The 27,900-nt window shown below is 42.4% G+C and overlaps 1 protein-coding gene across 1 annotated transcript in view; it reads left to right on the top strand.

Moving 5' to 3' along the window:
* The window catches only part of PAPPA (pappalysin 1), a 183,458-nt gene that overhangs the window by 26,255 nt on the left and 129,303 nt on the right, over window positions 1–27,900 (top strand). The window contains exons 2-3 of the mRNA XM_052815534.1: window positions 134–1,202; window positions 26,689–26,834. Of these exons, the coding sequence (XP_052671494.1) occupies window positions 134–1,202; window positions 26,689–26,834 (1,215 nt within the window). The remainder of the gene's footprint in view (window positions 1–133; window positions 1,203–26,688; window positions 26,835–27,900) is intronic.

Raw genomic sequence — 27,900 nt, 5'->3', positions numbered from 1 at the left:
TACACTAACTTTCTAACATACGTAGGTGAGTGTGTGTATATACATAGAAAGAGATATATTTATACAATTTAAAGACTAATTTCTTTATTCTGTCATCCTTATTTATTCATATTTCTTTTTTGGGGGCACATAGGACTATATGACAAATGTTCTTACACGTCCCGTGACCGAGGATGGGTCCTGGGGATTAACACCGTCAGTGACCAGGGGAATAGAGACCCCCGCTATTTCTTCTCTCTGAAGACGGACCGTGCTCGCAAAGTAACCACCATTGCAGCACATCGCAGCTACCTCCCCAACCAGTGGGTGCATCTGGCTGCCACGTATGATGGGCACCTGATGAAACTCTATGTGAATGGTGCCCAGGTGGCCACAAGTGGAGAGCAAGTGGGCAGCATCTTCAGTCTTCTGACCTTGAAGTGCAAGGTGCTCATGGTTGGAGGAAATGCCCTGAACCAGAACTATCGGGGTTACGTAGAGCACTTCAGCCTCTGGAGAACAGCCCGGTCTCAGAAGGAGATCTTGTTGGACATGGGCCAGGCAATTCACAGACAAGACACGCCTCTACCTCAGCTAGTTCTTCAAGACAGTTTACTGAATGTGAAAAACACCTGGTCTCCCATGAAGGATGGCAGCAGTCCTCAGAGCAAGTTCAGCTATCATCATGGCTATTTGCTGGATACCAGCCTAGACCCTCCTCTCTGTGGACAGACAGTCTGTGACAACACGGACGTAATCGCCAGCTACAACAAGCTCCCCAGCTTCCGCCGCAACAAAATCGTTCGCTACCGTGTGGTAAATCTCTATGATGACAAGCACCAGAACCCCACCGTCAGCCGGCAGCAGATTGAGTTCCAGCATCAGCATTTAAATGAGGCTTTCAGCCGCTACAACATCACCTGGGAGCTGGAGGTGCTGGAGGTAAAGAACTCTTCCCTTCGCCACCGACTCATCTTGGCCAACTGTGATATCAGCAAGATTGGGGACGAGAACTGTGATCCTGAGTGCAACCACACCTTGACTGGGTACGATGGCGGAGACTGCCGACATGTACGCCACACGCTCTTCAACAAGAAGAAGCAGAATGGTGTGTGTGACATGGATTGTAATTATGAGAGGTACAACTTTGATGGTGGGGAATGCTGTAACCCAGAGATAACAGAAGTCACCAAGACGTGCTTTGACCCATATTCTCCTTACAGGTAGGCAATTTCTTAAACAAGCTTTTTATGATCATATTAATGAATATCTGTCTAGGTATTGATCAGCCTGCTGGCTGTTGAACCCTTGTGCTGTTGCCATTACGGGCTTTGGAGTTTGTAATTAATTTTTTTTTTTTCTTAGTATTTGGTTCACATTACAGTTATCCAAATGCAATCTCAGTAATGGTCTCAACAGCGTCTTACCATTGAACTGGTATTCTCCATCTAGGTTAAAGAAAGGTAGTGCTAAAGACCAAAGCAGCCAACTTTGGGAGACCCATTAGTTGTTGGTTATGAACAGTATATTGTAGTATTGCACAGGTTATTTTAACTGCAGACTCTTAGGAGTGGGGATTGGGTGTCGTAGAAAGCTCATATGTATTTGGAGAGGGAAAAGCCCCTCAGGCATGGAACGGAACATAAATACTCTTAGGTAGACTTTAATTCTGTAGGACTTCTTTGAAGGTAGGTAGGTTATTCTGTATTCTTAATGCTATGAGTGCAGCTTTCTGTAAGCACTGCTGTGGAGGTGCAGCTGAGTCTGTGGGTTATGAGGAGGGAGGTGGGTACCAGGTTCCTGGCAGTGCTGTTGCACACATTGGGTGGGTAACTGAACTTTTCTGCACCCCTTTCTATATATATGAAAATGGGAGTAATGCCACTTCATTGCAAATGGCAGGGCAACTTTTGTTGGGTGGATGTAAGTTTATAAAATCCTAAGGTCCTCAGCTAAAGGCTTCCTTATGTTGTAGTTTGAAGAGGGGCATGCTTGAATAACATGCATCAGTTGAGTACCACATAGCTACAATTACTCCAACTTGCTTTTGGTCAACTTCAGATGTGTTCCCTGTGAATGAGTTAGAAGTATGAACACACAGAAGATGAAGGTTAAAGCTGAAATTCTGTTGTCTGTATCCCATGTTACAGGTTTTTAGGGTAATTCACGAAATCATGGGAGAAAACCTCTAGATGGTCAGAACACCCTGTGTTGTCAACACTAAAGTTCAGGCTAAGAAGGAAAGTATGAGCTATTCTGGAGTCCCTTCCATTATAGCAATTCAGGCTATATTTGTAACTTCCTTAGTAGAGAGAAGTTTTTAAATAACATTATCAGCTCTACTGGAGCTTTAAATACACATAATGAAGCTGCAAAGAAATGCTTCCTTTCCAGTTTGGTTTTGTTTTTTTTTTAAACTCCAGTGAGGTTGTTTTTTAAAAAATCCTTATAGCTCAGCTTGACTTCAGTCAGTTACCAGTGAACAAAGCTCAGATGAGGAAATACTTTAAATACTACTGATTGAAAATATCGAAAGGAAAAATACCAGTCTTTTAATACCGTTCCATTGGAGAGGAACATAACTAAGGAAATATCATCAAAGGCATAATGCAAATTGGATTGTTTTAACACCGTAGTTCTGAGAACTCGAGGTGTTAGTTATAACAGCTACGACAATTTTTAGAAAAATACATTATTTTTAATCTGATAGTACCCTTTTATCACTTGTTCTGTGACCAGCATAATACCCATACAAAATGAAACAAGAAAAGCCTTGTAAATTTTAGTTGACAGATTTAAGACTGTGCTTTAATGTTATTCTGACGTGCAGAGATGTTTCTATTTCAAATGAAGACTTTTTGCTGCACAGATTGTACTTGCACAAGCCCGAGCAAGAAATTTATTTCCAAAATCTGAAGTTACCTTAACACAGCATAGTTGCTTTTCATACGCAGTTGTATGTTCCTTTTGAAGACAACTACCTTGCTGAACTTGTCTGGAAGATTTGCATTTCATGGTATTGAGCTCACAGAACTTCTACGTGTTCATTTTGGCTTGAGAAGCACTGACTCTTGACTGACACACTGAAGTCAGTGGGGGAGGCCTGAAGGTCCTCTTCCACAGTGTAGAGCCTGAGAAAATCCATAGATCCTCCAAAGATTTTTTTCTGCAACAGTTAGATTTCATTTATTTGTCTTTGCAGAGACATTGCAATGCAGCATTGATCATTGGCAATGAAACCACGAGGGGCAGTAGAAGATACTCCATCTCTCTGGAGCCTTTATTTGGTGGCTGATGTGCTTAGGCTGAGCTCATACCCACCACTATAATGGGTGTTTGCACTCAGTATGGCAAAATAGAGCAATTAGGTCTGTGGACTTATCAATGAGGTTTGTAAGGCTGAACACTGCTTTGAGTATTTAGGCTAACAAATACAGGTTTAGGGCAGTGGCTTTGGCAGCAAAGCCTTCATTGACTAAAAGGGTGAAGATTCAAACCCTATGTTTGGCTTTGGTATTGCCCTCAGCATCATCCCCTGAGAGAGACTTCCATGCCAACTAGTGACTCAGTCAAAATCTGTGACTCAGTTGGCACCATCTGGGCCCATTTTGCATCACCAGCCCCTCTTGTCATCACTTTCATTGGCAAAGACTCCTCAGTCCCCTCTAGTGCAGGCCTTGCACCACATCAATGAAGACGTCTCCACAGCCACTGAGAGCTCACATCTAATTCCAGGTATTTCCTCTGCCAAAGTTCAGTCTAACAATAGCAGAAGAAAGGGAAAAGAGCCTTCAGTCTGGTGAGGAAAGGGGGAGAAAAAGATGAAATGGTACCAATAAAAAGTTCCTGAGCTTTGTGCTGTAAGGGCTCTTCACAGCCTTCCTTGGTATTGGGGGAGGCCTTCAGACGCTACTGGGTTTTGTTCCTTCTACATCCTTAGTGTCAGCGGTTGCAGCCAGCTGTTCACCATGCAGAGTTTATTCCTGAAATACTTTTGTCCTTTGGAACCAACCAAAAAGTGCTAATGCTTGATTAATGCTGTTACAAACAGGAACCCTCTTCAGTGTTTCCTCATCCCCAAAAGAAGATGTATCTGTTTCCAGTCACTTTCCTTCTTCTGATTGTCTCAGTCCCAGTCCATCAAGCCTCCACCCTGGGACAAAGTTGCTATGAGTCACGCTGCAAAAAACACTGTGGATGCTTCTTGACTAAGTGCAATCACAGATGTGATATCAATGGAACAATTTCAAGACACCTCCGATCTGCATTATACATTTCTTGTGATCCTTTTGGCACCTTGAACAAAGTGCTCGGGTACTTCGATGGTGTCCTTCAGTCACTGTTGTGATGCAACTATGGTGACTAGAGAGCCGATCCCAGCAGCAGAGCTAGGGGTTTTTTTTGTTTGTTTCCAACCTCTCTTTCTGGCACCTCTCCAAAAATATTTTTTTCCAGACAGCTGAGATTCTGTGCCGCAGTCAGGTAGCGGGGATGTTGGTGCATAGAGATTTAAGTACAGTGACATATCTGTAAAGAAGTTTGCCAGAGGGACAGTTCAGAGGGACAGCACTGATGGATGAGGACTCTGCTTTCAGAGCTGCTCAGCAGAAAAGCTGTAAACATTGTGGTACCAACTAGATCATCTCTCCTCGTTTTTAATAGCCTATGGGGAAAAAACAAAGGACTGGTTATCATTAGCCACACAGCAGGCTTTATCCAAGAATATCTGCCTCGCTTCTTTTTACTAATTTCATGAGAGTGGGACAAAATGTATTTAGTCCCAGCACGAGATTTGCAAATATTGTTCAGCTTTTCTTTATTTCTGCAATTCTGGGAAATCAGAACATACTAAGATTGTACAGTCTGGCCCAATACAAAGGGAAAGAGCAAGGATAAACATACTTGCCAGAAAGACACATTCCTTGTGTTATTTGGGATATTACTGGTTACAAAATAGGGAAGACTTTGAGCTCATGACACCTACCATGGCTCCTTTTCAAAAAACTTGAAACAAACAGCAAGGGATCATAGGAAATCATGCCCTGTAAGTGCCATTTGATGTGGCAAATTCTTGCACCATACTATGGTTAATTGAGCTGTTCCTTTTATGTAATATTGGGCTTGCACATCAGGCTTCACCACAGGATCGCATGGACAGATAAGAAAGCATTCCCCTTGATACCTTCTTAGGAAAACGCTGATGAAATTCCTGAAACAGTAAAAGCTACTGGAGTCTCTTCAAACTCCCTCAAATCTACTGAATACTTGCTGGAAATCCCCTCAGAATAACTGACCCTGGGGACGGGCCTTCTCAACATCCACATGTGTGCCCTGAAGGCTGCCGCAGCCCTTCTGCTTTGCCTAAACAAGGGGCAGGGATGAGCTGTACAAGCTCCAGAGTCTATTTGCAGCACCTACCTGCAGACTCAGGGTGACACTGAACCAAAGAGCTGGAGTCCAGTGCCCTGCTGATCCCACCCTTTTCTGTGGCCTTTTCCAACACTTGTATCGTGCAGTTCAGCAAAGCTTAGCGTTGCGTCACGTCAGCTTGCTCAAGATTAAGGGCATTGGCACATTCCAGGCATATGTAAATTAGACTCTGAATACACGTTTGAACAACTTGTAGAGACTTCCATAGTGGTTTTGAACAGCAATGGATATGGCAGAGCCTTGTCTGAAGAACACACCATGCTATGCCATGTGGACCACAGCAGTAGCATTAGAAGAAGGAGGTGGCTGGCTAATCCACAGCCTAGGTCAACCTTGTACAGATAACTGAGCTGTGGCTGCACTTCAGGGCTCCTCCATGGAGTTTCTGATTGGATCAGCCTCCTATCTCTTTTTCCTTCTCTCCAGTGGAAATCTTTTCATGAGGCTTCTTTGCAAAATATGGGCAACTTACGCTGGAGGAGGGAAGCATACTTAATGCCCTTTTCTAGGAGCTAGAAGAGTTCTAAGAAATATTCCTTGATTCCCAAGAAAGGACTAATTTCTACCTAATCCTAAACACTAAAAAGAACAGAAGAAATTCATCGAAGCTCTTCAATTCAGGAAGCTTGAGAACTTAATCCCGTGCCTCCAAGAGACCATTGTGCAGCTTTTGACATCAAGGATTCCTGCATTCACACAGGTGTCAGACAGACATATAGCAAATACCTGAGTTTTTGTCTAGGGATTCAACGTTAAATATCCAGTTCTTTAATTACCAGCCCCAGGGCTGTTTAGAAGGTGGAGAGGTAATACTCTCAAGGACAGTTGAGTTGCTGTATCTTGATAGTTGTCACCCAAAAGCCAAGTCCCAACAGGAAATCCTCTGTTCTCTCTGTTTATTCTGTCCTCTATTCCAGATGTCAGGGATGTTAATCAGCTGGGAGGAGTTGCATCTGTTCCTGTGCTAGCAACTGACATTTATAAGTCTAGTGTTGAATTCTGATACAGACAGGACTTCAGTATTAGAGAAACTATTTCTACGTGTACAATTGCACACCCTAGAAACAGTAGGAGTCTGCTTGATTTAGCTTGACCCACAGTCATCTTTTCCAACAGTTTTTTTGAAGAAACATTTTTTCCCCAGCACTCATAGGACTCATGGTTTCTTTCATGGACGTTATCCATTATGTAAAAAGATCACTGTCTGGTCAAACTGCAGGATGCTTGGAATGAAGACAGCCTATAAAATCTACGGAGTAAACTATCAGAGATCATTAAGAATCCTTATGGGAGACAATAGATTAAAGTATTATTATACTCTCCAGTGCTAATGCAGACCCATTTGGCTCTGGCTCTGTAATGCCACATGGAAGATTTGCAAGCACAGAGTCTGCAGATTTAGCAAGGACTGAATTTGCCCCTCACTGCTCTGCAGCACTGCATCTTCCAGGACCAGCTGCTCTGCGGATGCTCTCCAGCAACCCCTTACCAGCCTCTGTTTAAGCAAACAAGGTGGAGCTCATCCTTTCCTGTGTTCTGAAAACTAGCAACATATATAAGCTGTTTTATTCTCTTTGCTGATCAATTCACGTTATACTGTCTCACACAGACCCACAGTTTGATCACATCCAACATGCCTCTTTCAGGTGCTGTGGAGCTTTACATTAATCTGTTTTTCTCCCATATCCATTTGTGTACAACCTCTCTTCAGTAGTGGGTGTGAGGTGCCCTTTGTATTTTTAATTAGTGGCAACTGAAACCTTCTGTAAATTCAGGAGGTTGCACCTTGCACACAGGGAAAGATGCAAAGCAGAGGCTATTTCTGTGGCAAGCTTAACCAGGTGCAATACTTACATTTGCAATTCCCATTCTATCCTTCAGACTTTTCTGATAGGAATTTAAGTCCAATTCTTGCAAGCAATAGCTGCCCCTTGGGGAAATACAGAGCAGCCACCTCCACCATGCTCCATTTACAGCATCCATGAACACGATGCATTTGACTTTGCCTCTCATGTGGATTGCTGGACTTGGGCAAACAGTACTTCAGTTGAGGGTTTTTTTTCCTAACGATCCCTTCACTATTGCTGCCAGTGAAAATGTACAGAAATCTTTCAGAAGAGACGATGCTGGCTTGTGCTACGTCCTGGGGGAGTTTGCTCTGTGCAGCCACACTTCAAACCCTCAGCATTACTGGTGCCTTCACATAGTGGGTTCGCAGGGTTCAGGAGAAGGGGTGAGAAGGATAAGGTGAATTTTCTTTATATAGTCTCAGCCGAAAATGTTGGTGTGAGCAGAGGCATGAATACTGGCCTAGCAGCTCTGCCTTTGTCCAGTATCTGTGAACTTAATGCTGGGGGAGAAAGCCAACCCAAAAGTGTGATTACTCAGAAAATAGTGGTTTCTATACGGAGTTTATATTTTGGGGTAGAAAAATACCTTTGTGCCACAGAGGACTTGCCTGCAGCCTCAGTAGATGTGATGGAAAGACTGTGAAAAGAGATGCAAGTTCCGAACAGAAGAAACAGATAATAGATAGATAATGATGTTCTTGATGTAGCTGGGAGAGCTGAAGCTTACAAGTAAGGCAGGTTTCAGCAGCAGGGCCGATGTCTTTTCTTAAGCCAATTAATAGTGTTAGGGAAAAAAGATAATAATAATACAAAGAAGGGTTTATAAGCTTGAAAAATTGTCCTTTTTCCCCCCAAATTAATCAGTTGATCCAGTAAAAAAAGTAATTAAGATTTCTCCCAAGAAATCTTTGCTTGTGATTTTTTGGTAGTCTTTCTTGTTTTAGTTTGTTGGCCTATTGGAGGATTTCAGAGGTATGAGGACTGTATGTCAGGGGATTTGGGTTTGTATGTATGTTTAAATTTGATAGCTGGAACAGAGTGAGGAGGGGATTAACTAAATGGAAAGGTGATGGAAAAGAGGGAGGTCTTGGAAAAAACTGAATGAGAAAGGATGTAGAGGTAGATCTGTAGGCAACAGCATGAAGCACAGTATGTGTCTATTGGCCCTTGTTTGAACTTCTTTGGCACCAGTTCCTGATGTTTTAAGTCCCTGTCTGCCTCCTCCCTATTCTGCCTTCCTTCTTTTCCCAAGGCAGGTCATCCCTTCAGTATAGACTCTCTCCTCTGCCCAGTTTGGGGCTAGCGGAAACCCAAGAAGTGGATGTCTCGGTTTATCTTCTCTTAACTGCACTGAGAAGAATTAATTGTCCCTCCAACACCCCAGGATCAGGACAGTGTGGAGCTGTTCCATCACTTCTGCACCTGTACACCACTAAGATATGCTTGTGCAGAGTGGTTGGCGAGGCCAATTTCAAAGTACATGTGATGTCTTCTCCCTTAGCTACATGTCAAGACACCCATTGAAATAGTCATACAATCCTAAAACTTGCTCTGCGTGCATTTTTGAGAAGGATGAAGAGTGTAGGTGATCAGAGGGGCTACACAGAGTTGCTGGTAATAATTTCCTTAGAGCTATCAGGAAATGCAATGATGCCGAGCCTCACAACAGATCTTTTAGGATTACTGAGATACACTGGAACCACTTCAGTATTTGTGGCATGTTCATAAAAGCTGTGTTGTAAAAAGGTGCGATGCTGATAGCCATAGTAATTTTTCATCCATTAGAGCCAGATTCATTGAGAAGTAAGATGGATATATCCCCACCCCACAACATGGCAGAGTGTTTAGACCAAGAATACAAACCACTACTGTCAAAAGCAATTCTGTGTTTGCTTGATTGCAGGCCTGGTTGAAGTGGAGTTACAGGACCCACATACAGTGGAGGAAGATTAGGAGCATGTGCTCTGCTGGAGTCAATGAAATCCTGTCTTTCAGTTTTGTTCTGAGTAGATTTTCAATTTTGAGTTTCTCAGGGTAACTCAACTGAAACTACCTAGTATGCACATAATTTCAGCACTCCAAATTAACATAAATTTGCAAGAAATTGTTTTCAGGTTCATTAATAATGGATGGGTGGCTACACCATCAGAGTGCTTGTTCTCAGCTTCCCAAAGCGTCAGGGTGAGCTACACAGAGGAAAATTCTTGGAGTACTTAAATGTTTGGGGTATGAAACTCTAATAAACCTCCAAAAAGCCAGGAAATTTGGAGTGAAGGCTGAAACTCCATACCTAGTGCACCCTACTGGGTCTTTGTATTTCAGAACACGTTATGTTTGTTTGCTGAAATATCTCCAGTATGGAGCTTTTTAGGGTGGAGTTTCACCTTTAACTCTAAATTTCCTGGCATGTGTGAGTTTGAAGTACACGCTTAACTTTTCCCCAGTGCTGTTTTTCATTTTTAATTTCCTTTTTCTTTTAAAGGAGGAACCCTGCTAGAGGGACCCCTGCTAAAAAGGGACCCCACTGAAACCAAGATTAGAGTTTTTGGCCTAATTTGATCTTTCTGAAATTCTTCAGGAGAACTAGGTTCAGCAAACTTTTCCTACCGTTGTTTTAAAGACTCTTGTGGCCAATCCACCCCAGTGAAAAAGATCGATAAAATCTGCACCCTGCAGACCAATTATTTTAGAAGGTACCCAGATGTTTGAGTAGTATATAACAAACCTTGGAAACACAGAACATCTCATGTAAATTCTAGTTAAAGATCTGGTCATGGCCATTGATATGTGCGAGCTGTGTGTTGTGAAATGTATTATTTCCATTAATTCAATAATTGCAGAAGCAGCCCATGTTTGCTGTTGACACTTGTTGGGTTACATCAGTGATGGTAAAATAGTGGAAACAGCAGTGGTTTGGAATGACGGCAGTGGCAATTACCTGCAATGTTTTTAAAAATAATTTTGGCCCTAGACGTTGAAACGATGTGTCATCACCGATTTGTGTGAGGGTAGCTTCAGCAGGGTTGAATTACAAGGCTTTGGAGAATAAAGCTCTTTCTGCTGCCTCAAAATGCATCTTTTGAGCTATACTGCCAATAGATAATATGGAATAAATTTGCTTCTCATGTTATATCCTTGTCATGTCAATAAATTGAGGACTTCAGTGAGAAGCTGTGCTAGTTAGTTTCCCCAGCACAAGGCTCTGTTGGTTTTTCAAATCATTCCCATCAGCTTTGCAAGGAGAATTTGTCTTAGTGAAATGTCCCTAGGGAAATTTGAAAAGTGCTGAAGTTATGTGGCATTGGCTTTGTAAGTGCCTGCAGCCTCAGACCAGGTGTGCTGTAAGTGCTGAGAGCCCAAGCCTGGTTTCCAGAGGACTTGAGGCTCCCGTACTGTTTCCCTGCCAACCCTTGCGATGGCTGTGGCATTGTACACTTTGCATGGAAGTCCCTGAAACTCAGCAATTCTTGAGGATTTTCAAGAACTTTAGTTCCTGCTAATGAAAATCCAAAGCGAAATCCAGGGAGGATTCCTGCTGCCTGGAGCCAGGTACTTTGTCACCGACCAGCCCCTCTGCAATGGGACCGGTACCCTGCAATGCTGAGAGGATGAGGAACTGCCTGTACCCTCTGCTAAGCTGAGTATTTCACATTCTGAACACAGAAAAGCACTTAGTCACTTGACTGGGAGACAATATTCTTCTCCTTTCACCCTTTCCAGTATGGCCCCATCAACATCCTTGTGTTGTATTTCCAGCCTTGACTTTGTAATACAGATCACAGCTGGTTGGTTTGAATTTCCCCTGAGTTACCCAGGATGCTGCTGAAAGCACAGGAAGAGCAGAAATGCTTTAATCAGTTAAATCAATCAAACAAAAAAAAGTAGACTAGACCTTAAAATTTACCCCGTGACCTTTGATACTCGCTGCGATGACGTATTTGTCCTATTTCTTTAAGTGCAAGATTTTATTGGGACTTGGCAGAAAGGTGGAGCAAGGAAGACACGGGGGGGGGGGGGGGTGCTGAGTTAAAAAAGGAAAAAGAAAATGTCAGTGAGAAAATGGAAATACCCTGATGTTTCTCCAGCCTAGTGCTGGAGTTGGCCTCTCTTTCCCTCTGTTGCAGGGAAGGGGCTCCTTTTCCATTAGCTTGACTATGGCCTTATTTAATCAGTTTGCTCTGACATGGAGCCAAGAAAGGGCTTTGCCGTGTGATGCCGGGTCCTGTGTGCGTTCAGGCATCCACAGCTGTTCCCTAGCAAGGGTTGGCTTTTGACTACTGAGGTATTTTTTTATAGCCACAGAGGGCAACTATTAATAGATGAGATTTACCAAAACACAGAGCTACGCAGCGTGGTGTGGAGGGGAAGAGGAAAACCTGTGTGATTTATGCCAGGAAAATTCCATGTCAAAATTATACTGAAAGACACAGTAAAAATGAATATGCCGAGGAGGGGATTTAGTCTGTTACTCGGGCCGTGCCAGCATTTCTCCTCCGTTAAGGATCTGCCCCATCACATAAAGTATGTTGCCGAATTATTTCTTCAGTGTTAAATAGCACAAATTAGACAAAGGATAAAGATAAGACACATAGGCACAAAATACCAGCTTTTCTGAGATGTGATTAGGCTGTGAAAGAAATACCGAAAGGAAGCAGAGGCATTCCTGGTCCTGAAGATATTTCAGTTTGATCAGACATGGGATTAGGGGTAAAATGTGAAGAATTCCACATTGTGTGGTAAGAACGAGCTGATCAGGAGTTTGCCTTTTTGTTTATTGATTCAATTCTAATTTCTGTGATACGATGTAATGAGGCTTGTGCCTTTGTCAGACTCGCAAATTATGTTTGTATATTGAAGACGACAGGTTAGGGAGCATTGAGCAGAAAGGAACGAGGGCGTCAGTTTAAGCTTCTTTTGCAGTCAGAGCTCAGACATTGATTAAATAAGATAAAATCCAGATGATATCAATTAATAGACCCATCACTGTAATCATCTACACGTTTTTTTGTGCACCTTCCAAAGGCACAAAAGGGAATTATATTCCCAGGACAAGACCCACTGACTATCAGTAGCGTGTGGGTATCAAAATTCCCTTTACACTTTGAAAACCTTTGCCTTAAGTTGTTTTGTATTTCCTTGATTAATTTATTTGTTTTGTTTAATTAAAAATGAGACAGGGAGAGATTAACTGGTGAAAAATTCTAAGTAAATAAAGAAATATGATACACTCATTTAGAGAACATGGGTAGACCTCAAAAAGGCCAGAGCTTAGTTTGCTTCACGTGAGCATCAGAGAGTATGGAAATGTTTCCAAACTGTCTGAACTGCTTAGGTTTGCAGACTGGTTGAGAACGATTACAAACCAGCATTCTTCTGTGATCTCCTGATTTCCAAGAGCTTGATGGTGCTCTGTTCCTGTCTTCAATCCCAGCAAGCGCAAATGGAGACAAACATAGGCATGCCTGAGAAATATTAAGAATTACATAAACTTATATTATTCAAAATACCTGAATATGTTTGGGCTTGGCATTTCTGGTTAAGGGTTTTTATTTTGCCTTCACGTTTGGCTTGCTTTCTGTTAAGGACGAATTCTGTGAGTTGCTGATTCCTCCCAAAATGTGTGGTCTCAATGTTATTGCACTAAGTGCTGAGGATAAGCATTGGCTATTTGTAGTTGTTGATCTGTTAGTTCCTTAGGGGAACAGTCATGCCATCTGCTCGCAGCAGGTATAGACACACAGCATAGGCATGACTTAGAGAATTAAATCTTAAAGTCTTTATAATTGCTGGAGAAAAGGTAGGTTCTCCCACCAGGATTCAGAGCACCTAGGTTAGAGGCTGAAAATAGGTATGTAAATGCCATGCACAATTTACATCAGGCTTCCCCATCACACTGCATTCCTTAACAGTCATTCAATCTTTTCTATTTTTACATATATAATGTTGTTCCAAACGTATGTTATGCTTTCTGTCTGGACTGTTACATATCCCAAGCTCTTTGAAGTCCGTAGAAAGATTGAACTCCCAAAGACTTTGGTCTTTGGCTTGGATCTCTGCATCGAGAGCACGAGTGAGGTCGAGAGCCTTCCTGAGACGAAGGGCAATAGCTGAGAGGAAAGCTCCTACGGAACAGCACTGCACTAGAGTAAGTAGAAAAAATGTTTTGGGTAAGGATTGATGGCAACAGTTCACAGCATTATGAAAATTACTTCCCTTTTGCCTCCAGCCTTTTTACCACGACTGTGTCAGTGCCAAAAACCAGAACTCACTCACTAATTCTTCCAGAATTGATCGGTCATGATAAACTTCCAAACAGAGTAAAATGCTTCCGTCAGACACATCAGAGTGTTTCTCCCAGTTTGCCTGAAGAAATCTGTGCTGTTTGATTCCCCCCCTCTCCCGCACCCAGTTGGATTCAGAAAAGAGCTAGGAGTTTCTGGCTTCTTCCTCCTCATACACTCAGAATTCCTCTAATAGTTTTACTTCTGGGGATAGATTTATTCATGTGTTTTTGCTTCAAAATATCTTATTTTGTCTTAAAAATGCAGGCTCAAACCTTTAGCTGTCCTCGTCTTCATCAGGCACAAAGTTCTTTTTTTATCCATCTGGGAACAATACCTGAAGCATTTCCAGTTTTTGATCTAGAAAACTATCATCAGGAGGAGGTAATCCAAAAGGTGGTTCCAGGATGCCTTCTCTTCCCCGACAACTGAATAAGGCAGGATGTCAGGTTTTGCAAAGTTCTTGAGATGTACTTGAGCTGGCAGCAGAGGAGTTGTGGAAGTGAGGAAATTCGTAACAGCCCCCCTCTGTCTTTGACAGGGAGCTGCAAGACATTTCATGCTAACGTAGGTTTTATAAATGCGGGTTTGTATAATTCAGGGTCTATGTGTGGGAAACAGTGGACAAAAATGACAACCTGCAATTTTTGCTGGATCCTTTGCAAAGCTAGTTTTGTAGTCATCAAGATCTTAAGTCCTGTGGTAGTTGTTAGTGACATGTTACCAATAAATTACTGCAGCAAACCAGAGCGAAAGTTGATGTGTGGTTGAGATATGCAAATAGAGTGACAGAAGGTGCAAATGTTATGGGGAAATTAAACTGCGTGGCCTGTCTATAGGGGTCGTACTCGTGGCAAAAGTTGGTCAAGAAATTTGCCATAAAGGAAAATTAGGGTTTTCCCCCTCTTGTGTTAGTATTCAACAATGGAGAACAGATCTTTGCATTCTCGTAGCCCTTTGCTAGAGTCTGTCTTTGATTCAAGTGGATCCACAGGCTTGTGGTGCCAAAACAGGCAATTTCTGCACTCATGTCTGAAGGCCAAATATATGGGTATGATTTCCTATAGTTTACTGTTACATGCTGGATCAGTATTGTACGTTTCATAAGCTGCCAGTCCAATTTTGTAGGGTCTTGGGAAATGTGTCCTCCAGGGAATGCTTACAATCAGGCTTATGTTTTGGACCGATAGTGCCTGTTTTCTGGTACGCATGTTAGCAGATCCATATGTGAGGCAACACAAATGTCCTTCCATCTGACTACCAACCTGGGCATTAGATGTGTCTGCTGTCCACTGTTTACTTAAAGGGTAAAGGACCTTTTCTGCTTGATATATCCTTCTGTTAAGAAAAGTCCACTCTTAGAAGCACACATGTGCAATCGTATTTGCTTTACCTTGTATCTATGCAGAAGTTGCAGGTCCTGCATAGGTTTAAAAACCAGAGAGTCTGAAAGTTCTTGACTGTTTGGAAAAGGCACGTTTACATCTGTCTTCCTGCTGCTTGTCTCTGGCTAAACAGAGAGAAATGAGGGGCAGGATTTTGATGCCGGTGAGTTAATTATGTTAGCAGTATCTGTTACAGATATTGCTGCCACGTTTTTTCTCCCAACAGTAGTCGCTTGACAAAGTCATGATCTACTAAGTCCCCTCTCCTGCTCTTTCTTTTCCTTTATTTCTGTCTTCCTAGTGAACAGGAATAGAAATAAAAAATAAAATTAAATAAAAAAAAATTGTTGGATTAAGAAAACACACTGTCCACAATATTTTCTTTCTGTAACTCTGAAGTATTTTCATTGCAGGTCTGTTGGTGTTTCTGCCAGATCACCTGGCAATCTACTGTGGATTCTGAGAACTTCAAAGCTAAATGTTCTTATGTGAGATTTCTGTTTCAGTGACTGACATTTTCTGTTTCCTTGTAATCTCTTCACTGCTGGGAAAGAACAAGAGTAACCAGCTTTTGTAGGTCTCGTAATATTTAGTGGTTCTTTGGATCTGACTATTCAATTTTCTTTTCTGTCTTAAAAATGTGTTCAGGACTTCACTGTTGAAGATAAAGACTTACTGGTATGATCCATCATTACCCCCTGAAAAAAAACCCCAGAAAACAAAAAACCGTAAATAGTAGTTCTTCTTTGTTGCAACAGGGAGAAAAAAACCTCATGAACTTTGAAAATGTGAGGCGCTTAGCGCCATGGCACAAGCTTTTCTTGGTTTCCCTGAATTGAAGTCTCTATCACCAGACTACGTTCTTTGTGATCTCACTTTGGTGTCTCCTACCCTTTCCTGCATAAGATGAAATAAGAGGAAATTTCAACCAGTCTCATTTGAATCAGGTTTTCATTTCTTTCTCAGAAAAGAGGAAAATTGGGATTATCCTAACCATAAGCCATTGATGATCTGCCCACTGCAGCAGGACCAACTTTATGCACAACCCTGCCAGGAGGTTAAGAAATGAGATTTGGAAGTCCATGAGTTGTAAAAACAAAAACAGAAGAGAAGCGGCATCTCCAAAGCAAAAGTGATGTTTTGCAAGATACATATTTGGACTGGTTATTTTGGCCCATCAACCCCAGAAGTGTCTGTAATAAACATGCTAGGTCCTTCGTGGTTATATATGATTTTATTTTATTCTTTTGCTGATGTCGGCCTGATTCCAAATCGCTCTTCATTCCAATAGCAATGTATATCTCACTTTGTGGCATGGGGTTTATGTGCAGGGAGGATTAGTGTCAAAAAGTGAGATGAAAGGAGCAAAGAATTTGATCTTGTTCTTTTTTCATCCTGCATTTTTCACTGTGTGTTAATTGGGGAAGATACTGAAGGACCAGCCCCTTAAAGTCCCAGCTGCTCACCCCAGCAGGGATGGTACAACGCATCACCCTTCTGCAGGAGCTGTGAGTAATTGCAATCTAACTGTGAGCACCCCAAGCCCACAATGCTCCCTACCCTGACCTGTGTTCAGCTTCCTAAAAATCCCAAATATTCCCACAGCAGGTGACCCATTGGAGCCCACCCAGGCAGGGTCCTGACCCATCCTGCCTACTGCAAGGGCAGATGGCACAGGTAGATGGAGCCCAGGACAGAGCAGTATCCAGGCAGTAGGGTAACCCCATGCTTTCCATCGACTCTAAAGAGGGGACACAAAGCATTTCCCAGTGCTCCAGAAGTGCCAAAACCTGGGTCACTCCAACAGTGACTCCCAAAGGTCCCACCAGCAAGGCACTTGTTTGGGCAGGCTGCAAATGTGACCTCAAGCCTGACCCCACAGCCACTAGGATGGAGATGAGAAAGACAGGCTGGAGTTGAATATTAGTAGTGGAAATTGTTAGACAACTTTAATATAGAGAGTTGCTATGAGCTACTCCTATAATTAAAGAAAATTCTGTGTCAAAGCTTCAAGTTTCCTCTTGATCTCTAACTTCCAGTCTGATTAACAGAGGCTCTACCTACCTCTTGACCTGATTCAAGGGAGTGATGACAGGCTGCATTCCTGGTCTCTGGTGCTTTTCATAAAAAAATCAGGTTTGTTCTGGTGACTGAAACCAAAATGTCCTTTACTTGAACTGTTGTGCAGTGTGCTATGCACGTATCTGTTGGTTGTTCTTGGAAGCTTTGGGATGAGAGGTGGTATGTAAATGCCAAATATTATTAGAATGGTGGCTGCTCACTCATTCAAAGCAGAGCCCTGGTTCCACAAGAAAATCTGTTTGTGAAGTAAATGTGCTACATTGTCTTCAGAAACAGTGAAGCGGAGGGATTCAGGAAGGACCAGCTTATTGTAGGGAGCTCTGACTTTCCATCTGCTGAGCACCGGACCTTTAGGACTTTTTTTGAGATTGTAAAATAGGAGTAAAAGATTGTAAAATAAGAGCGAAGGCTTGTAAAAGATGATTAGTGGCCACCAGAAAACTGAAAGGATCAGTAACACAAGCCACCGCTTCTTTAAAAGAAAGGTGATCCATATTATCGCAGAACATAGGCTCAAGAGATCGGGTTTCTAATCCTAGCTGTCACACTGAATGATTTTGTTACTTTGAACAAATTATTGCATTTCTCTACCTCAATTTTCCCATTCGGAAGACAAGGAAAATTATTCCATTTGCCGATTTCATGGCTTCTTCAATCATGGTAAAATTTCTTGAGTGGAGGCCCAGCGCAAGGGTCCTTGTCCCACTTGAGTATCACTTAAGCCCTTGGACGGCATTTGGAGTGGTGCAGAGGGCTTGTGTCAGGGCTTTGACCAGAGTGGAATTTTTCTCTTCATGTTTAGGAAGCATTTTGAGGCCCAGAGGGGAAGCACTGTGGAAGTGCCAAGCAGTATAACTGATGGTTAAAATAGCCTAAAATATGTATATACCTTCCTATACTGATTTAAATTCTTGAGTATACGTGAATGAGGTTTGCTGCAGCCAAAAGGGGTTTTTGGAAAAGCAGCAAAGGAAATCTGTTTTAACAGACCGGGTTCCTGAAAATATCCTTACGCCACTTCTTTCTTTATCGTTTGACTTTTCTCCTTGTTACAATGGTTCAGCCTGTAGAGTCTGGAAAAACATCAGGGTAACCAGGGCAGAGGGAATATCAGATAGAGATGAGGGATGGATAAGAGACAAATTACAGTACATTTCTCATGGGTCATTTGGCTCTAGTCTTGAAAAGGAGAGAGAAAAAAAAATCCCAAAGTAGTAAAAGAAAGAAAAAGAGACAACCAAAACAAATAAACCTGCCAGTGTTGCTGATTTCAAAGGCCTGTGAAATGTGCATATATGCTTCATAATGCTTTGCTGTTTTAAAGAGATGTGTCTTGAAATGTTCCATGCTTTAATCCTACTCACTGTCTCAGAAGTTAATTGTACAGTAAGATCACAATTCTCTTTGCCAAGGCTTTCCCTTTGTTTTCTTTTTTCTTCCTGCAAGTTAGCCAGCCAGCATATCTTTTCTTAGTTCTGTGTAGTTGGTTAGCATAATTATTTTTTATGGTTGTGCAAGGAAACGGGTCTTTTCAGTTCTTGCTGCACGAGTGAACTCGAATGTTGCTCAGCTCTTGGACATAGACCTTTCAAAGGAAGGAGACTTGGTGATCACATATTTATGCTCTGTAGCACTGCAACTCTTTATAAACCTACGTAAAGGTTATATAAAGTTGGGGTGTCTGGTATAAGCACTAGGCAGTAAAGCCTGGGAGGATAAAGGGAGAGAGGGAACAAATAATTTTGTGTACATTGACAGCCGCCCCAAACTTTTGCCCAGAACTCAGACAGAACATGTTTGATGTTTGAAAATTTTTACATCATCTTTTTCTCTATTCTTTTTCCCCTGAGCCTCTACTCTTTCTTATCCTGGCCAGAACCAGCAGCAAAAGTGCTGGGGGGTGGGGGGGAATCTGTTTTCACTGTATTTCTGAATCTCAGCCCAGGTTTGTGAAGGATTTGGCAAGGATTTACAAACCTTTGAGAGAATCTGTGTGGAGATCTGAGGAAACCCGCCTCCCTCCTTAAAAAAGCAAGTTGCGTTGGCCAGAAGTTGGGCAAAAATTGGTCGTTTCAACGGAGGTTTCCTTTGAGATTTTGGATTTGAACCCGAAGCTGCACTTTGAGAATCAAACTTTGCTCTGACTAACTCTAGATTTACACTGGAGCAAATACATCACAGTCAGAGCTGATACTCGTGTGCAGCCCAGTGAGAACAGAAGTTGGCTCAAAGTGCAAGCTCACATGAACCAAACCAAAAGAGGACCCAGAGCTAGGTTTGGAGTAGTCCGACCATCAGGTTTATTCCAACCCGTTGCTGTGGTTCAGCCTTTTAAGTAGATACTGCATTTACAACATCCAGAAGTTATCCATACGGAATTGCATTAAATAAAGCTGCATCATTTATTAGAGGTCTTTTATGAGAAAGTCAGATAGGGCTGAGCAGAGGTGCGCCACTAGGGTTCTATAGATGAAAATACTGATTTTTAGAACTTAGTAGCAAATAATTTCCTTTATGTATGGGGTGGTTTTTTTCCTTGCTGTCCTATAGACTTATAGTGCAAAATGTTACGGTAAAAATGTGCTTATTTCTAGGACTGTCCTGCTGGAAAGCCAGCATTTCAAACCAAATGGAATGAAACTGATGGCTTGACAATTGTAAAAATTCCCTAGTTTTGACCAATAAGCTGCTCTCAGTCTGTTGCAGGATAAGGAAAACCCAGACCCAAAGGATTCCCCTATTTTACACAGTAAAACTCTTCTATCTATAATTTTCTTTTTAGTAATTTTTTTTTTCATAGAGTGAGTAAAGCCTAAGTCACTAGCATAATGGTAGAATTAATTCAGTTTGGAAAAGAGGGCACCATAGGATCAACGAACACGCAGACTTTTGTAGCCATGTGGGCTTTTATGTTGTAATATGTGTTGCTTAGGGTCAGTCTTAACCATAGGACCTGCCACTGATGTAAAAAAACCTCGTCCAGCTTTAACCAGCTAACCTGAATGCATTAGCAGTGTCACAGAGATTGATACAGAGTTCAGCACAGACTACCAAACCTACCCAAGAAGCTGGGTTTATATTTGAACAGTTATTCGAAGTGTCTTTCCTTGGATCCTTATCATTTTTTTTTTTTTGCCAAAACATTCCTCCTTTCTCGTAATGGGAGATCAGATTTGGGGGCTGTAGAGGACATTTTGCTGCAGTGGATAAACCAAAATTCTTTAAAAGCTGCCAAACTTACATGTGCTGACAGTGCTTGCAATTTATGCTTGTGGACGTGACCTAGTGAATGCCTGGTTTGGATGCGGTGGAATTACAGTTACACATTTGGATTTCAGTGTGAACACAGGCAGTGATCTGGATCTAAATTGGGACCTGAAGCCTTTCACTTGTAATAATCTGGCTCCACTCTATTTCAGGCTCTGTCCCAATCACTGAAAGATTTATACCTTTATCAATAAATTATCATGACTTTTACTACACTTACACCAGTGTCTTAAATTAACACTAAACTAAATGTAGATGAGGCACGCTTCCTGCTTCACATGATTTATGGCAATCCGTCTGAAATGAGGAGCAAAATTAAATTTGCCGGCAAAGGCAGATCTTTAACATCAGGTCAGACAAAAATTTTATTGCAATTCCACTGCTAAAGAGAGTTTGTAGGTTGTCTTTTTTTGTTCAGGTTTTTGATAGACCTGTAGCACTTTAGGCAAACAAGAAGAAAAAAATGTTAGAAATGTTTGTAGGTCTGAAATCTCTACTGTGTACTTTATGTCAGGTTGGAGGTGATAGACAGGATAAATGTAGCAGTTACATGGCACTGATAAGCTCTCAGCTTGAGGACTGTGTCTTCTTTTGATGACCTGCCTTTGAGAAAGATGTGGAGAGTGCAGATGAGAGCATCAGAAATGACCAGAGGTCTTAAAAAATATAACCAGTGGGGAGAAGCTGAAGAAATAAGGTGGTTTTAGCCTAAAAATGAGATGGTTTACAGGAGATATAATAAGCTTTCAAATAAGTAATAGGTTTGGTAAAGCAGAAGGGTATCATCTAATCTCCTTGTCTGTGGGGAATGGCATAAATAGTCATGCATATCCGTTGCAGCAAAAAAGATTCAGGTAGACCTTCAGAAAAGCTTCCTGACCATAAAGGTATTGAAACATGGGCTGCAGGTTGCTGGGGCACTGGCAGAGTCCTTGTCATGTGTGGTCTTAAGTATGAGCTAGATAAAAATCGGCTTAGCGTGACATATAGAGATGCCCCTGCTTTGGAGTGGAGGGCTGGCAGCGATGGTCTCTGGACATCCTTTCCAGACTTGTTTTTCTGTGACTCTATGACAGAAGGCAAAAGGCAGCTTATACGCTGGCATCAATACTGTGTCTCCAAAAGGAAAGTTCCATGTCTAACCACCCAAGACTGAGAAATCACAGGGGGAAAAGCTAAATTACAATTGTGCACGTCTGCCAAATGGCCCCATTTCAAGGTCAGCTTTCAGTGCTGTTGAAGTCATGGCTCTTGCCATTATCTTCAGGAAGAACATCACTTATCTCAAAACCATCCTTGCTGTTCACTGCAGATATTGAAAATCTCTAGGTGGACACTGCACCCTAAAACCTTGGGCCCCCCATATTGCTTGAAAAAATGGGATGGACAGTTGGTAAGTGGCTGCCCACACACCGACTGCTGTGGTCTTTGCTGCCCTAATGAGTTAGTGTCAATCTTAGGGCTGAGATCAGAGCTGGAGGGACAAAGGGAACACCACTGAGACATATCAGCCACACCATGTTGGGAACCACACCTGGATCTGTCACAGGCTGCTGGCAAGTGTTGCCAGGGCTGTCCAGAAAAGCTTTCTTTTTGTCTGCTAAACTGTATACCATGGTTTAACCTGAGCTGACAGCTCTTTTGAGAGCACCAAATGAAAGCGGAAACAAGGAGTCTTGGGAAGCAGAGTGATGTACTGGGTCCCCGTGATTCCAGCAGATTTACTCTGTCCTGCTATATGCTGAACTCACTAGGTAAAGGATAGGATATTGTATGTCAAGAGATAAAATGGAGGCTTTTGGAGGCTGACTTCCCAATTCAGAAGATGCTGGTGGTTTGGGGTTTTTGTTTGTTTTTGTTTGTTTGTTTGTTTCAAATGATGAAATGCAGTGCCTTTTATTCCTAACAAACTCATCAGGCAGATGGAGACCATACTCCATAGTGAGCAGATAGCAAAGTTCCTACTCTGTGTTTGGGTGGGGTCTTGCACATAATCCCTTAAGTACCCTGTTTGTTTTCTTGCTGTAAAGCAACACTTGTCTTTGAAGGAAAAAAAACAAAACAAAGTCAAATAGAGAATAACTCAGAGCAAACAGTAGAAAACATTTCCTGACAATAAGGGCTGGAAGGCTCTCTGTTCCTTGCAAAAACAACAACGAGTGCAAAGAGGCTGCACCCCAGCCACATTAGGGAAACACAGGAAAGCCATTCTCTGACCTGGAAGAAAATGGGGGAGGAAGAGTTTCCAACCCAGTTACAAAACTGCTCGACTCTAGTCACCAAGGCTACGATTTTTAATACGATTAGACCTGATACCAGCCAAGTTTAAAAGCCATTGTCAAATGTGTTTGTAGCTAAGCGGCAGAGATTTGTGGCTGGATTTGGCTTTGGACCTGAGGGCCAGCAGAAGGGAGCTCCTCGCAGTGGCCCCTGTGGGCAGGTGGGGCTGCTGGCTGGGGGCTTCACCTCGCTGCCTGGGGACAAGTCCTGCTGCAGTGAAGCCACAACCCAAATGGACAAGAAACGGGCTTGACAGATGAGACAGGCACGGGGATAATGGCTCGTGTGACCGATGGGGCAGGCTGCATGGCGGGTTGGGCGGTCGCGAGACACTGCTGGATGAGCTAAAGATTCCATTAGACTGAAACTGGAGCACCGTACAGGATACATATTACTGATTGAGGTCTGGTGCTTACTGGGTAAGGGCAAGCTGCTGTACAGTACAGTTTCAGAGGGCTATTTACACTGCTGTGGAGGAAAAAAGAAAACTGAAGCTGTGCATTGGACAAATAAGTTGATGAAAAGATCTGGGTGGGAATGTGCACATTGCCTGATATGATTTGGTGTCCCAAATGGCCTTAAACAGCCCATAGAATTTCTATGTCTAAACCAGATTCCAGCAAAGGAGACCTTTTATGATGCACTAATAGGCTCATTAGGCTTTCTTGAGCAAGGCACGCTCACAGCATCGTATGTTTTTTCCATTACAGGAATTACACGTGTTTTGTTGTGCTTTGGGTTTTGTTTTGTTTTCCACATAGACTTGCCCTGACAGTTCCCCCATTCAGGTTTATATTGGAGGTACCATCTCGAGCCAATGAATTTTATGAAATATGTTGCTGGCACTCACGGAGAGATGCATAAAGGAAATATTCTAATGACAGTTGGAAAGGCTTTGATCCCTTTCCAAGACTGCACTCATGTCTTTGAAATGTGAGTTTGGCAGTTCTGGAAAGGCTGGGCTCTTTGGCTCTCTTTGGCACGAGCCCATGTGACAGACATTATGTCCTCTATCAGGGGACCCACATAACCTTAAGAAGTGTAAGCAATGCTCGCAGATTGCATTGGGTCAGATAGTCTGGGCTGATAACAAAGCAGCCGCAGCAGCAGGGGGGAGTCAGCCTAGTCCAACACAATAACTGAAAACTGTTTTGACCTGGTAACTGTTGGGTCTGCTGCCTGCAGCTACGTAGTTGGACATGAACTGCAAAAGTAGTTAATTTATGTCTCCTTGAGTGTAGGAATGTGGTGATGATGGATAGGGATGGGAGGTTATTAGAAACATGGGGAGGAAGGAGAGGATGGAATTCCAGCTCGTGTTTTTATCTCTTACACACACACACACACTGGTTCCTTTGCATACATACTCTTGGCTGTCTCGCATGTGTGCACAATCCAAACCCTTGCTTACACACTCACACCCCTGTTCATGCATGCACATGCAGGCACATGTTCACACACTTACAAGGGATTTGCCTGAGCTAAATGCTTGAGCATGTTTATGTGTTGGGGGTTGCTGACTGCTTTTACAAAGGGGTTTTGCATTTACTTCCTCCCAAGCATGATCTGTTTACACCTACTCCTTTGCAGACCCTTTGCTAAAAATTCTCTTAGCATTCTGTTCTTACACCATTTGATCCTTGAGGTCCCTTCCAACCTGGTGTTCTACGATTCTTCTCATTTTCAGACTTCTGTTGGCTAGCAGAGAAGTAGCAGTCAGAGAAATACTACAAAACCAAGTCCAATTGACTTAGTACGGTGGATTTACGTAAGACGTGAGTTCAGTCTCGGTGATGCACTGACATCACTGGCCAATTAGTTAAATGCTGTCTGCTCTGGATGTTGTCTGCAGTAATAATCCACGTACGAAACAGCCCTGGATGTTGAAGCACATAGCCTGTATGCAAGAGACAGTGCGATTGTGGCCATGCACTGAGGATATAAATGGGGATTGGATTTTGTAAACAATAAGCAAAGAGACAGCTAAGAATAAAGAAATATTAGTTTAGATTATTTGAAACCATAAGAGAAGAGCGAGGATAAAAATGGTAATCTCAGGAGGGGAGTTTGATTATAGTTACTCCTACAGGGATTTGCATAGGCCATAAAGCATCTGCATCCAGAGTCAACAACTGCAGTCTCAATACAGACAGTGGGCCTTTCCTTCCCACTGTGATACAAAACACACAAACGTTTTTCTACTTAGAGGTACTCAGTGCTTCTGTTTCTGTCCTTTTCTCTCTTGCATGAAGTATCACATCACTCCCACATTCTCTCTTACACTTTTGCTCACTCTCTTTTACTGATGCTGCCATACGTGCAGACATACACATCGTCCCCTTCACATGCACTCATCCTCCATCACATATTCCCCCGATGCATTTACATTTTCATTTGGAAATGCATATAAGCTCTCATATTGCTTGTGGACGTGTAAAAGTATGAGCCCATGTTTGGAAAAGATGTTTTCAAATGCACAAAGAAGATCCTGGAAATAGATTATGCACCGTCTCAGAACATTGTGTGGATACATGCAGAACAAGCTGGAGGAGCTAAGGGGAAGATCTGCGTACTTCCCATAGATGTGTTGGGAACAGTGGAGAGATGAGAAATGTGTAAAGGGTCACAGTGCTGACCTGTCCTTCAGGATGTCATCCACATTTGATTGGAAGATAAACACTGTATGGAATGGAAACATACCCTTCCACTGGTGTCCCCAAAGAGCACGTCTTCCTCCATGAGTCAGCGAGGGCCTGGGGACACCCAGCCGTGAACTATTTTGGAGGCAATGACTTCAGCAAGTGGCAGGGGAAGCTATTGTGGAAATATGAATGTGTTTTCCATTGGGGAGTCCTCCAGGGAAGGACAGAAAGATCTTGGTGCTGAGCCAACTCCCCTATTTATTTCTTCACCCTTCTGGGAACGAAAGCCTTGCAAAGTATGCAAGGAACCCTACTTACTGAATGTGTGTTTGATTTGTGAGAGTTACGTGAGCCCTATACACACCTATACACATAGGGAAAGGGGGACTTTAGGAAGCAGGAATCAACCTGCTCAAGACCATCACGGTGTCCTTTCCTTACAAGCTAGTCAACCATGCTTGACTCAGTGAGATATCTCTCTCTGTTGTTTCCACATGTCAAGTGAAGATAGTACAACTTATCCGTGGTTTAGATCTTGTGTTAGCACAACACTTTATTATCAAAAGACAATGTGAGCTAGAAACGGAGAACCAATGGGTTTACTCTTATGCTTTACTTTCTCCAGCTTTATTTTGAGTTAGAGCATCATGGTGCCACTGAAAGCAGTGTGGCATCATGGTACACGCTTTGGCAAATAGCTCCTGTATTCCAGTATCGATAAAGTCTACTCCTTTAGAGGAGTGCAAAAAGTAGTTCCAACAGCCATCAAGCTTAAGAGATTGGCTTTGCTTGCCTGCAAGCAGATTGCTCTGTAACCTTCAGACATCCCAAAAGCTATGAAGATTCATTGCTCACCTGGGAGGGGACGGGACCTAAGGAGCCTTAGGAATTCACGTCATGGTATGGTATCAGTCCTGCAGAGATCTCTTGCAAGGAGATCTCTTGGCACAACTTTGCTTGCTGGAAATAGCAATTCCCAAACAACCACCCTATGTTAGGGTTGGACCGTGTGCATCTCAGCGCAGGTGACTGCCACTGGTGCTAAAGGAGTAACTTTGTGAGCTGGTGTTAGTTGTTGCACCAGCCTGAAGATGTGAAACTTGTTATTGTGAAGGAAAATTAGAGGTAACAATAATAAACAGCTTAGAGGAAATGTGCAAGGTAACTGCTGATATAAAAAGATTTACTGACCACAATACATGGTTAATTACATTCATAATAAATAGATTCCTATACTTATCTTAGGAATATGGACAGCTTTATGTATTTACCTTGGATTTTGTGGCCTTCGTTAATCAATGGCCTGAAGTCCTTAGATGAGATTCGCTATATGAATGCAAGTAATTGAAGTTTGTGAGTGGGTTATTAAAATATTTCAGGTGACTGATACGCAGGATATTGTAAGATCTTGGCCTGGATTGCAAGCACTTCTTCAATACTCTGTTGCTTTTTGTGTCACCTTTAGAAAAAAAAGGCTTTTCTTTTTCTACAGAGCATACTTAGATGTCAATGAACTAAAGAACATACTCAAACTGGATGGATCCACACACCTCAACATCTTCTTTGCCAATTCCTCCGAGGAAGAGCTGGCTGGAGTGGCAACTTGGCCCTGGGACAAGGAAGCCTTGATGCATCTAGGTGAGTGATAAAGATGTTTCTTCTTTGTAAAGCATTCTTTTGAGGCGCTAAGAAGGAAAGACAAATATGCTTTAAGCTCTGTTCTGATTTCTTATCATTCCTCTAATATATAGTCAGGGGAAAAAAAGTATTTCACGATTCCCAGATACTGGCTCACAACCAGGAAAATATTAGGTTATAAACCCAAAGCACATTATGGTATTTGTAGATGATGTCAAGCTGAAAGTATTTCACCTTTTAAGTGAAGCTACTTTACAGGGCATTCACTCCATGGGAGCACTTTGTGAAGATTGGGGGGGATAGGTGCAGGGGTGCTAGACAGAAGTGAATTTTTAACCTTAGCCTGTTAAGTTCTGATCCTTAGTTCATTACTTAGTAAGTGTTCAATTAATTTTCCTCACAGACTGTAGTTAAAATTTGTTGCTATTTTTCTCTACCAATGTGCAAAAGAGCAAACTGCTGAGAGATTGTATTTCTAATGTTCATTTGAGTGGAACTGGAAAGAGTTCACTACCCTGCAGATTGCTGTGCATGTTTCATAACTAGGTTGCTGCGTATGGCTGCTGGAACCCAGGGATCCAGATGAAGCTGTGCAACCTCCCAAATGACTCATTGCCCTGACACCTGTAGTGCCACTGGATCTGTGTTCCTTGCAAAATGTCAGATGAGCCTCAAAAGGTTCAGAAGGCACCGACTGAGTTTGTATGTACTTCTCTTAACTGCACAAACCTCCCTCAGGCTGCACACTTGATCTGGTCATCTTACAAGAGCTGGGTTTCTCACAAGTTTTCTAGATATTTCTCCAGCTTGTCTGGACCTTCCTAGGCTGGCAGTGAAGTCCAGATTCAGCCAAGTTCAGTCTTTGTGAAAGGCTGTTTCAGCCAGTTTTTATATTACCCAACCCCATGTTGAGCAAAACAAAAAAGACGTGGCAAATGTAAACCTCAACAAGGAGAGCAAAATACAGTGTTTATTATTCTAAAGCATACTATGAGAGCTGAGTTACAACTCAAGCCATCAGTCAGGGAGGCTTTTCCATGTTCAAAAATACATTACCCCAAAACCT

Source organism: Harpia harpyja, chromosome 19 (genome assembly GCF_026419915.1).
Source record: "Harpia harpyja isolate bHarHar1 chromosome 19, bHarHar1 primary haplotype, whole genome shotgun sequence".
NCBI classification, from domain to species: Eukaryota; Metazoa; Chordata; class Aves; order Accipitriformes; family Accipitridae; genus Harpia; species Harpia harpyja.
Note: the sequence above shows the minus strand (reverse complement) of the source record. Positions and strands in the feature narration are given on the sequence as shown.